This window comes from Cricetulus griseus, chromosome 4, assembly GCF_003668045.3.
Source record: "Cricetulus griseus strain 17A/GY chromosome 4, alternate assembly CriGri-PICRH-1.0, whole genome shotgun sequence".
In the NCBI taxonomy this organism is placed as follows: domain Eukaryota; kingdom Metazoa; phylum Chordata; class Mammalia; order Rodentia; family Cricetidae; genus Cricetulus; species Cricetulus griseus.
The window spans coordinates 178921830-178934840 of NC_048597.1; the positions used below are offsets into that span (position 1 = coordinate 178921830).

The 13011-nt window shown below is 43.0% G+C and overlaps 1 protein-coding gene across 5 annotated transcripts in view; it reads right to left on the bottom strand.

Moving 5' to 3' along the window:
• The window catches only part of Tln2 (talin 2), a 420162-nt gene that overhangs the window by 107205 nt on the left and 299946 nt on the right, over positions 1-13011 (bottom strand). For all 5 annotated transcript variants that reach the window (XM_027411263.2, XM_027411262.2, XM_027411259.2 and 2 more), the window contains 2 exons: positions 11911-12013; positions 158-366 (listed from right to left, as the gene is read on the bottom strand). In XM_027411263.2, the coding sequence (XP_027267064.1) occupies positions 158-366; positions 11911-12013 (312 nt within the window). The remainder of the gene's footprint in view (positions 1-157; positions 367-11910; positions 12014-13011) is intronic.

Here is a 13011-nt window from a genome sequence, read left to right on the forward strand (position 1 = left end):
TGAGTACATGTATGGTCAGTCTTGTTATCACATACATTTTTGAGGGACATGAAGATAACTACTGAGTCCCAAGAATTCCTGCGAGGAAAATGTATCCAATAAGGTAGCTGTCCTGTACACAATCCCAACGACCATGGTTCCCAGGTCTCAGACTCACCTGGGCTAGCCTCTGCTGACTTTCTGTATCGCCAGGTGCAATTAAGGCCTGCTTGGCTTCTTGGATGAGCATGGCAGAGCCCTCCATCACATCCCGAGCAGAATCTAACATGGCATGAGCAGCCTCTGGGTCATTTGTGGATGCAGCCACTCCCCGGGCAGCCTGGGCTAATGTTTTCAGAGCTTGGGCTGTTTCTCTAGCTGCTACTCCTGGGGAGAAAATCTTGTTAAAAGTTTCTATTAAATTCCATCAGAAGTTACATTTCTCCCCTACAATAATCCTGGGGTCAAGATTCTTCTTTGACAAATGTGAATTGCTATTTCTCAATGAAGTAGCTCATCCCCTTGTGTCCAAGACCATCAATAGAGATAATACGATATATGAAATGCCCCATGCTCCAATTTCTATTGCCTCACATGTCCCTAGATCTAAAACACCACATACATGAGAGCAGGGATGCAGATAGAACGTGGAAGTTATTTTAATATACTAATCTTTCCAATTGCCTTTACAGGGGCATAAACTATACACACAAAAGAAAGAGTGAATACAGTTCACTGCAGTTCAGGGAATTTGCATGGATAGATACATCCATCATCACAACATCCTTCCCCAACAATGCTCCTCACACTGGAAGTAATTAATCTCATCTGTCACCTTAGACTACCTTAAAGGAACCACACAACATATATTCATTTGTATCTGCTTTCCATCTCTAACTATCAAGGCCATGAGTTTAAGTGGTGCTGTTCTATGTAACTACTTCTTTTTCCTCCTGTATGATGTTACACAAATGTCTTAACGTTTGCTTATCTGTTCCTCTGCTGATGGGCAGTTAAGTTGTTTTGTCTTTGAGCTAAAACTCCCAAGAAAGGTCTTGTGCGTGCATTCAAGTGAACATGTGGAATCACGTATCTTGAATAAAACCTAGGATATGAACTACTGAGTCACACAGGGCTAATGGAGCTTTGGAAAAGAGTACACAGCAGGTTTCCAGAATGTTTTTGCTATTACACACCCTTCTGTATCTTAACTAGTAGAGTACCGATGAGGAATGTACTATGTATGTTCATCTTATTGATTATTGAATAAAATACTGTTTGGCCAATGAGACAGCAAGTTAGACAGGACTAGGAGTCAAAAGGATTCTGGGAAATGTAGTAGAGAAGTGGTGATCCAGGCAGGAAGTGACATAGCAAGGAGACTCATATTTAAGCAAGGAGAAACAGGAAATGTCCTTTTTCCCCTCCACTTTTCCTCCAGCGGCGCAATGTGATCCACTGGCAAGGAGGGACTCCAATAAGGTGCCCGATAAGATAAGTCTTATAAAATATATAGATTTATGATAATTGAGACTGAGCTAACAGATGAGAATCCTAGTCTTTGGCGAAGCAGCTTTGTACCTAATACAAGTCTCTCTGTGAATTAATTGGGGCCCTAACTCAGGCAGGCGGCTGGTGTAGAGCTCACACGTGGCGGTGGGCTCGCCGGCTTTTGGTGGAAAGATTTATCATAACAGAGTACTGGTGGAGTTTGAATTTCAGTGGGTCTGTAGCTGCATCTCAATTGTATCTTAACCTTCACACCCTGAAGGGGTAATCATCCAAGTTTTATTTTTGTCACTATGACAAATAACCTGACAAGAAGCAATGTAGAGGAGAAAATGGTTTGCTTGGCTTGGAATTCCAGGTTGTAGTCCATTACTGCAGGAGGTCAAAACAGGAACTCTGACCACCACATCCACAGTTAGAAGCAGAGAAAGAAAGTCAAAGCATTTGTTCCTCATTTGCATTTCTGTTTCCCTTACACTGTTCAAAACCCCTGCCTAGGGAGTGATGCTGCCTACAATTTGCTAACTGATGTTAGGGGCCCCAGCAATTAGGACCTCACACATAGACATGCCCACAAGCCAATCTGGGCTAGATAATCCTAAGATTCTCTTTCCATGGGGCTAGAGAAATTGTTCAGCAGTTAAAGAATACTTGTTGCTCTCGCAGAGGTCCCAAGTATGGTTCCCAGCACCCACATTATGGCTCACAACTGCCAATAATCCAATTCTAGGGGATCTGAGACCCTCTTGTGACCTCTGAGGGTACCAGCCATGCACATGGTACACATATATACATTCATGCAGGCAAGATAATCCTAAACATAAAATAAAAGATATCTTAATTTCCTTTAAAGATTCCCTTTCCAGATAATTTTAGACCATGTTAAATTGACAGTTAAAACTAACTAGTATGGGAATGATATTAAGAACATTTCAACAAATACATTTAATGGCTATTGGATATCTTCTTGTGAAGTGTCTTAGCTTTAAATCCATTTTGATGCAGATGACAGGCCTGGGGAGTGATGATGAATATAAACCAGTTCTCTAAAGGTTCGGCATCACCTCATGCAGAATAAACACATATCTAACTATGAGGCTCTCATCCTGAAACCACCAAAGTGTGGACGGAGCATGGAGGAACTTTCTCCTGTGAACAAAGAAACCTGATCCAGCCTGGAGCTTCTCTCAAGAAATGTTTTCCCACAAGGCCTAGCAGTGACAGTGTCCTGACCACAGGATACTCCCTAGGCAGCCCTGGAGCTGGATCGGAGGTTCCCCTGCCACACACTCTTCAGCATCTGAGGCTCCCAGCTTCCGGCCACATACTCTTCAGCATGTTCTTTGGAATAGCGAGGTGTGAGGGCCTCTTGCTGGAACATAGGGGCTATGCATGGAAACTACTCCTTCCAGTCTGGAGTATAGCTTCCTACAGAGTTGCTCTTCAAGTCATCCCAGACACAGTCAGTGGCCCTCTCCGTGACACCCTTGAGGCTCCATAAGAAGAAAAGCCCCAGACCTCCTCCCCCTCAGGAAAAAACAAAACAAAACAAAAAACAGCTACCTCTGCAGCTGCAGATTCACTAGTCTATAAATGGTCCATGTGTCACACAGCTGGGATGGAGTGCTGCAACCTAACCATGGCAGGTTACAGTCTACTGTTTGGTCAGGCAGCCTGCAGAAAGGAAGGGAATTAAACTCAGGATTTCTTTCTTTGTGGTTTTGTGTGTGTGTGTGTATGTGTGTGTGTGTGGGGTGATAGGTATGTTTGTGTATGTGATAGGTGTGTGTGTGTGTGCACATGATAAATATGTTTGTGTGTGATGTATGTGTGATATGTGTGAAGGCTGTGTGTGTGTGTGTGTGTGTGTGTGTGTGTGTGTACAGGCACTAGAGAAGTACAGAATAGAAAACACAAAGGTAAATAAAGCTAAAGTCAAAGGGAGAAACATTTTATGTTTCAGTGTTTGGCTCGGGGTTGAAGGATGTCATCACTCAGAGGAACTCCAGATGTGGTCAGACCCTCATCTCACTGTCTTCCCTGCCAAGTGTCTGTGTGTCTAGACTGCTGTCTCTCTCATAGGCCATAGCTTCCCACAAGTTTGAGGAGTGGCTGAGAATTGACTGTTGAAAATTCTAGGCTGTGATTTTTTTTTAGACATCTCCTGTTGTCGCTTCCCTTTTATTACTTGGATTCTTAAATCCACTACTATACATATTCTATAAGAATTTTAAAAAATGAAACATAATATGCAATTAGAAAAGACATGTTTATGTAAAGCTACTGAATGGAAAATGTTTTATAGATTAAGATGATATAAAATTTTTAAGATTACATTTAATTCTTTTGTGTGGGTGAACATGACTGTGTGGGGTGTGTATGCTATGTGTGCAGGCAGGTGTGTCATGGCATGCACTTAGAGATCAGAGGGCAACGTGTGGGAGTCAGTTTCTTCTTCCTTCGTGTGGGTTCCAGGAATTTAGCTATGATCATCAGGATTCACAGCAAGCATTTTTACCTGCTGAGCCTTCTTACTGGCCCTTAAGATGATTTTTGAAAGGCAGAAACTGGAAAGTCAAACTCTAAAACTCTACACCTGTCCTTTCTATGGATCTTCTATTGGAGGTCCTTCTGAAGAGGAACCAGGTTTCCCAGACAGAGGAAGTCACATCATCAAAAGGATGAAACAAGGTCACCAGGAGGCCAGAGAGCCCATTAAACATTGAAGGTCCAATATGGCTGCATTCACAGCATTGTTTCCAATGAGAATCACCATAGGGTCATGTCACCAAAATCAGCAATGTCCCTTCCTCCTCATCATGACCCTACTAACCCATATTGCTTTTCTGGTCAAGTGTACATGAAGATCTGTAACCCAACAGGGACAAAATATAAAGCACACATTTGTTCTAATAGCTGCAATCCTTGAAGAACAAAGATTTCTTTTACATTGGATCTTCAATTATACTTCGTAGCAGAGTTTCAGGACAGCAAGCAATATCAAACATATTGGCATACTATGAAGTTGTTTTTGAAAGAGGGTCTCATGTCACGTAAGCTAGCTTTGAGCTCCTCATCCTCCTGTCTCCAGGCACATGCTACCACACCCAGCTCTCAGAATGCAAGGCTCCAAGATGAATTTAGGAATGATGTAAATCTTTAATTTGTTTTGAAGTACTTGCAATAGGTTGTACGTAGCTGTTTTAAATGGTTTAGACATATATTTGGACTATTTAATTAGCCAAACAAAAACCCACTTGCATTTAGGTACAGCCCACTAATAGTTAATGTGTAGTACCTGAACATTCCACAGGCCTCAAGTGATGAGGGAGGGAGCCTAGACTCAGAGAGGAACTGTCTACCCTGCTCTCTCTTTCCTTGCTTCCCACATCCTTCAACTGGATTCAGACTGCCTCCAACCAGATGGGCAAGGACCTCCTTACTCCATTGCCCTACATGACTCACTGGGCAGCAATTCTGTGTCTCCAGAGACACACCGTCTCTTAGTTTCCCTATCCTACCCATGGATGTGGCTCAATTTCTATCATTCAGCTTCATCTTTGACTAGTTATCCTTTTCCCAATCCACCACTCACTCTCCGCAAACTTTTCCACAGTTAAGGTTTCAATGACCATGACTAAACTAATAATTACAAAATCTCTATTTCCAGCCAAGCCTCCTCTCCTAAGAGAGCCAGAGAAGCAGCTGCCTATTAACATCCCTACTTGTACACCCACCAAGTACGTTAAGCCAAGCTCATCTTGCAATCTTACCCTAGCAGCTCATGGAACCCTTCATTTTGCTGTCAGGCTTAAGAATTCTCCATGTTTTTCATTTTCTCCACATTCTAACCAGTCACCAAGCAGCGTCAGCTTGATTCTTTCATCTATCACCGTGTGTGCATCATTGCCATACTCTAGATCTTGAGTATCGGAACACCAAAGATCCGGTCCATGTGTTAAAGACTTGGTTCCCAAGGTGATGCTATTAGCTTTAAGATACATGGCCTAGCCAGGCATTGGTGGCGCACGCCTCTAATCCCAGCACTTGGGAGGCAGAGGCAAGTGGATTGCTGTGAGTTCGAGCCTGGTCTCCAGAGCAAGTGCCAGGATAGGCACCAAAGCTACATAGAGAAATCCTGTCTCGAAAAACCAAACCAAACCAAACCAAACCAAACCAAAAAAAAAGATACATGGCCTAGTGGGAAGACTTTAGGACACTGGTCATATATATCCTCAGTGTCTTTCTTCTCACTCTTTTGCTTTCTGGCCATGAGGTGAGAGGTTTTGCTTTACCACCTTCTCCTGCCGTCATATGCTGTGTCACCCCACACTCAAATAATTATGGACTAGAGCCACCATGAGCCAAAAAATAAACCCTTTCTCTATAGAAGTTAATTACCTCAGGTATTTTATTTTAGTGACATAAAGTTAATTATCACAGAAGATCACCACCTCTTATCTACATGAATCCAACAGCCTGGTTGTTGATCTCCTTGTTTTCTATCGTTTCCCTCCAGTCTATTCCACACACAGGAGGAAGGGTCACACAGGGGATACTGTCATCTGTCTCCACATCTAAAACCCTCCAAGGGTTTCATATAGTGAAACTTGAAGCTGCTCACGTTGCCTATGATGCCCTTGGGTATCTGCACCTCGGCTCAGCTGTGTCTTCCTTGCCTTTTACTAGAACCTTCTCAGTTCCTTGACTTAGCCTTCTCTCTCACCTTTGAGACCTCACACACACAGCAAGCATTTCAACAGCACCTTCCAAAGTCTGCCAAGGTGGAGTGGCTTCCAGCTAGGCTGTTTTCAGATGCCTAGCAAGCAGGCTGTCTGCCATCCTGCATGCTATCTGCACCAGATGATGTAACTTCGAGGGCTCCAGAGAAGTCTCCCCTCCTCGAAGCACACATTTCACCATCTACACAGAATCTGTCAAACTTCTGGGATTGTGTAGGAGTTTCTGAAATGCAAACTTCTCTCCTGCCAGATAGCGTGAAAGAATTCATACCTCCATTTCCCTTTCTCCCCTCCAGATGTCCGCAGTGGTCTTCAACACCCTGCTCTCCTCTGAAAAATTCCCTTATTCTCTGATTAGGACAGAATTATATATTTTTATTACTGAAAATGCTGTGCTATATTAGACTATTTGACTTCATTTTTGTTCTTTTATTTTTCAAGTACTAAATATGTACATTTTTGATTTTGCTTAGAGGAATGGCAGATGAACTCACTGCAAACCAACCCTCTCACAGAGAAACTGGGAAACGTGTGGTTGAAGTCAGTTGGGTAACAGGAAGGCATCAAGGTAGAGCGGGCTGAGATCTTGGAAGAATGAAAAGAGCAGAGAGGAGCCCAAGGCTCAGGACAGTATCTTCCCTCAAGGCATTTCCTAATTTATATCAGGAGAGAGAGAGAGAGAGGGAGAGAGAGAGGGATAAGGATAGGGATAGGGAGAGGGAGAGGGAGAGAGAGAGAGAGAGAGCCCAAGACAAGCCTGCAAGCACATGGGGGTAGGGCAAGAGAATAGTTTTGAACCTTGGTGCACACTGCACCTTACTGCAGCCTCACTTATACACAAGGGGCTACACCCTGAAAGGTAAACCAGAAACTGATGTCATGATCTCCAGGAAACAGTCTCTGCTTTTCCCTTTCATTAGCCACACGGCCTTTTACTGAGATTCCTAATTAAGGACTCTTCTGCCTTTCAGAGACAGATACTTGGCATTGAAAAAGCTCAGGTCCCTTTAGTGGCTTCCTTATTGCTGGCTGCCCTCCTTCCATCACTCCCTGGAGCCCCTGAGGGCATGCCCATTGAGCTCGACCATTCCCTTCATCGGCCTTGCGTCTGACTCTATTGACATTTTTTTCTCTTTGATGTTTTTATACTTTGGTGGGATTTCTGGAGCCAGAGATAGTTCTAGAAGTATACAATTATCCCTGCCTTCCCCGGAGTCTAACAGGGATCTACATGTAGTTTGAGAATCATTTTATGTTATATCATTGTATGGTTAATATTTGTCAAGCTGACAGGATCTTTAGTCATGTCTGTGAAGGAGTTTAGAGTTAGGTTGAGTGAGGTGAGAAGATCCATTATCAATGCAGGTACTAGCAAAGGCTGGGGTTCTGGACTGAACAGACAGAAGGCAGCAAGCTGAGAAGCAGTATATCTCTCTCTGCTTCCAGACTGTGGGGTGCCAAGTGACCAGTTGCCTTATGTTCCTGCCAGCATGACTTCTCAGTCATGATGAACTATATTGCCTTAAACTGTGAGTCAAAAATGAACACTTCCCTACTTAACTTGACACCTGTCAAGTAAATACATTACAGCCAGGAGAAAAGTGTCAACTATGCCTGGGAAGAGCTTAGCAACAAGACAGTGTGCAGGGAGACATCTGCTGTGACAGGTCACATGTTCGAGTCTAGGTTCGAATGTTTGGAAGACAACTTACAGAAAAGGGTTGACATATTAGATAGGTCCATTTGGTTGATTGTTGAGGTATTGACCTCAACAGGTCACGAACTTGAGTCTAGGCTCCGATATTTGAGAATTCATGCCAAATTCAATGGAGGGCTTTGTTTAGGGAGGAGGAGAAGCTCCTCAAGCATCAAGGCATAAAGGACGGTTATGAAGCCCCCTTAGATAAGATTCTTGGTGAGGGTATTTATGCTAACCCACAGGCTCAGGCTGAATATGATGGCCATATATTGTCCCTATGCAGGAAAGCAGCATTAAACGCCTGGGATAAGGTTCGTGAGCCAGGAGAACGCCTAGAAGCTTATACCAGAATAGAACAGGGACCTACAGAACAGTTCCAGGACTTTTTACAAAGGTTACCTAGGGCAGTAGAATTACAGGTAACAGATCCAGAAACAAGACAATCAATGTATATACAATAGCTTATGAAAATGCAAATCCAATATGCAAGAATACTTTTGCCTTTAAAGTTCAGATCAGCTCCACTGGAAGAATGGGTTTTGCATGTAGCCAACCTCGACTATAATGTACAGGATACAGGAGCTTGGGTAGGAGAGGCAATCTAGAAAGGTTTAAAAAAGCAACAGGAGATTAAAAGTTCTAGAGGTGAGGACTCAAGGGTTTGGGAAGGAGAAGCACCTTACAGAGGTCAACATAGGTACCAAGAGGCCAGAGGTTATCACTACTATGAACCAGAACCTTGGATAGGAAGAGCCTTCCCCAGGAGACCACAAAGGCGCCAGGAACCTAGATGTTTCAGCTGTGGCAGAATGGGACATATTAAGAGAAATTGTAGACAAGGGGAATCTAACAATGCCTCATACAGAAAGCCACCGCCTTCTGGATTGTGTAGAAGATGTCGTAAGTGCAGACACTGGACCAATGAATGTAGATCAACCAGGGACAAGCAAGGAATCCTGTTAGGGCCTGGAAACTCCGAGGGAGGCCTCAAGAAGCCCCCACATCGAGAAAGGTCTGGTCGTTCCCAGTAGCAGTGGAAGACAATCTCTCACAAGACGAATAGTTCTTTGCCTATTGTGAAAAATGATACTGCACTGGATGATAGTTTGGCTAGCAATGAAGAATCAAATGTGCCTTGTCAAGATGATAAACACATATTTTGGCAAACTTTATTAATGATAAGAGGCCTCAGTTGAAAGTAAGAATTAATAATAAAGTTATTACTGGCTTGGTGGACACTGGTGCAGACACAACTATTATTACCCAAAAGTCCTGGCCTCAGAGATGGCCTCTTGGGTGAATGTACAATTTTTAGGAATTGGAACTTAATTTAGAGTTCAACAGAGTGTTCACTCAGTGGTCTGCATAGGACCAGAAGGACAAAAAGGAAGGCTGTAACCCTAAGGGCATTCGGAGAAATGAGGTTTGGCAGATGGATGTCTTTCACTTTGCAGAATTTGGAAATTTGAAATATGTGCATCATACTATGGACACTTTCTCAGGGTTCAAATGGGCTACTGCTCATAACTCTGAAAAAGCCCATTCTGTTATTATACACCTGCTAGAGGTGCTGGTGGTTATGGGTATACCTGCACAAATAAAAACTGACAATGCTCCAGCATTTGTCTCCACTAAATTGGAACAGTTTTTCAAATATTATAACACAAAGCATGTGACCAGTATACCACACAATCCTATGGGACAGGCAGTGGTTGAGATATCTAATAGAACACTGAAGGAGATGCTCCATAAACATGCTGGGGGGACAAAGCCCCCAAACATAGGTTACATAATGCTTTATTAACACTAAACTTTATTAATGCCAATGAGAAAGGACAAACAGCTGCGGAAAGAGACTGGACTACGGAAAAAACTGTTGAACTGAATCAGCCAGTATACTTCAAAGATATACTAATCTCGGTATGGAAACCAGGGCATGTGTTAGGTTGGGGAAGGGGTTTAGCATTTGTTTCCACAGGAGAAGCAAAACTTTGGATACCATCAAAGTTGGTCAATATTCGAGTTGAAAAGGAAAAACCTCTCAAAGAGGAGAAATGACAGGTATTCTACCAAAGTATATTTCATAAACTGAATTGAAACCTCATAAAGGAAAGGGAAGTGTTTTGTTTGTCTTTTCACAGGAAGACTCATTCCCAGAAGTCAAAGGACACTACATGGGTAAAAGAGGAGGTAACTATACCCATCAAACAAAAGAAAACTGGTCATAAGACAATTTCCACTACGCTTGTTTCTCTGTCTCCTAGTCTCCATTCAATTAAATCAATGCTGGATTTAGAGTTGGATTTGGCTTTCCTCCTCTAAAATCCAAGCACATTGTTTAACTAAACTTTGGAGTTTCTGTATTATATCAAGAAGCCAATTGATGTAATACAGAATAAGAGAAAATTTTCGCATTGTCTTTGTCTTTTTTTTGGTTCTTTCTCTCAAGGTGTACACCCTCTCATAATTGTTATTTTCCTATGGTTGCCTTTCCTGGTATGCATACATACACAAGCAAATATTTCTCTGCTAACACGTATGTTTGCATCCCACACAGCCAATGAAGACCCGCCTAACAGCAATCCCTGGACACTACTATGGAAAGAAAACGGACCACACCTCCTTGGCTACTCCATATCCAACTTGTTCCGTTGCAACTGACACTCCAGCCAGAGCTCTGGGTACTGATTTCAATCAACACAAGAACTCCAATCAAGTTGAGGACTTCAACCTAGAAACCTAGATATTCAATCAAGCAAATCACACCTAACATGGACTGGATACAATCCATTCGAGACTTTCACTATACTAACATTTTCTTCCTACAGGACCCCACAAGGCTATCATCATCCCATTTCAGCAGGAAGTAACTTGGAGGATGCTATGTCTCCTTTCCCCCATTAGTGTATCCTTAGTATACACTAAGGATAATGTATACCTAGTTAGAGATAGTTTCCTACTATTTAGGGTTGGGATTGGAAGGAGGTGTTCAGGTTTGAACACCTCTTTCAGATGACTTTAGGGTTTAGTTAAAATAGACATAGTTAGGATGTGACATAGCAGATTGTATCTTCTTGTATTTCAACTTTATGAACTGTTAATTTTGGATACTTTACACTGATAAGTTTTAATCCTCATTTTGACTAAAATTGTAGGGAGACACTGTAACCACACCTTCTAAGGGCTGGCTACAGGTGTGCCCGACCACGCCCATCAGGGTGTGGTCAAGGTGATGTCAGGGTGATGTGTGAGAGGTTTAAAGGGACAAACAAAGCTAGTTTGGCACACTCTGGCAACCTGTTGGTTGGCATTTACCTATTAAAAGTTATCCTAATCTCACAGACTATGCATTAGTTATTCACCGAGATAACCATGCTTGATGGACATGCTGTGAAGTTGTGGGGAGGCAAGTTTAGTCAATCAGTGACCCTTCCTCTCCATACCAGCGGGTGTGCAAGCCCAGCACAGGCATCACAGAGGCTCCATGATGGGGAATGTACTGTGTATGTTTATCTTATTGATTATTGAATAAAATACTATTTGGCCAATGAGACAGCAAGTTAGGACTAGGAGTCAAAGAGGATTCTGGGAAATGTAGTAGAGAAGTGCTGATCCAGGCAGGAAGTAACATAGCAAGGAGACTCATATATAAGCGAAGGAGAAACAGGAAGGGCCCCTTTTTCCCCTCCTCATCTCCTGCTGCAGCGGCACAATGTGAGCCACCGGCAAGGAGGGACACCAACAAGGCATCTGATAAGAAAGTCTTATAAAATATAAAGGTTTATGATAGTTAAGACTGAGCTAACAGATGAGAATCCTAGTCATTGGCCAAGCAGCTTTGTACCTAATATGTCTCTGTATTATTTTGTTTATCCATGTGATGGGCAGAACTCCAGCGGCTAGCGGAGACTGCCCACGTGGCAGTAGGGCTCCATTGGCTTTTGGCGGAAAGATTTATTGTAACAGCTCCAAGAGTCCTACCTGTGTAGTGCTCGTTGCCTTGAGCAGCGCAGGTGAGGAGCTGGGCCATGGAGGAGCCCACTCCCTTAGAGGTGCTTCCCAGGTCCTGAGCACACTTTTCCAGCTGTAAGAAAACCCAAGGAAGGCAGAACTTAGAAGAGAAACATTCTCTGGAGGTCTTAACATGATTTAGAGCAATGCTGCAGATCAGAAACTGAACCTGAGCTTTCTCACCCGAGTCAGCTGCAGTACAGAGGAAAACGGCCTGGTTTAGACTAAGTGAGCTCCGTGCAGGTCCTGCTAGCTGTGTGGAACCATGTGAGTTACTGACTCTTGCTAAGCCCCACTCCTGAAAGTACCTAGCTAAGAAGGCCTTCAGCAAATGAGTGCAGTTCCTTAGCAGGCTGCAACTATTAGCATGGCACCTTAGAAAGTCCAAAAGAAATCATTAGTAGGCTGTAATTGTGGCTTGGCAGGAAGCAGGCAGATATCCAACTGCACCAGCTTCCTGGCTTGAGGGACCATTAACATGTCCAGTTTGGTCATTATCCTTCGAGGAGTTCAAACTGAAAGACATGCAAGAAAAATGGAGGTTTGAAGTGGCAACTGAGACCATGGAGGAAGGCAGAGGGTGTGCTTCTCATGAAGATCGTGCCAGCTTGTTTTATTCACCAAATAAAAAACAAAACTGGTAAAAGTCTAGGGTACAGATAATTAATGAGCATACGAGGACACTATTTAGAAGAGACGTATAGGTGTACAAGAATGGACAGAAAGACATAAGAGAATTTATACAGTCTAAAACATACAACTCCTTCCCCAATGAAGGCCATACCTTCCAATTAAAATGGAGTCTGGTCCATCATTGCCAATGACAGAACACAGTATGTGCAAACCCCATCCCCCACCAACCCTAACACACACACACACACACACACACACACACACACACACACACACACACACAAATTACAGTGCATTATTTTGCATTCTATGCAACCCACTGCTTGGTGTAAATGTACAATTCACACTGTATCAGTCCTTACCAGGAGTTTGCAGAGTCACCCAGTTACACAGTAAGATACAAAAAAAAAAAAAAAAAAAAAAAAAAGGAAAGAAGGA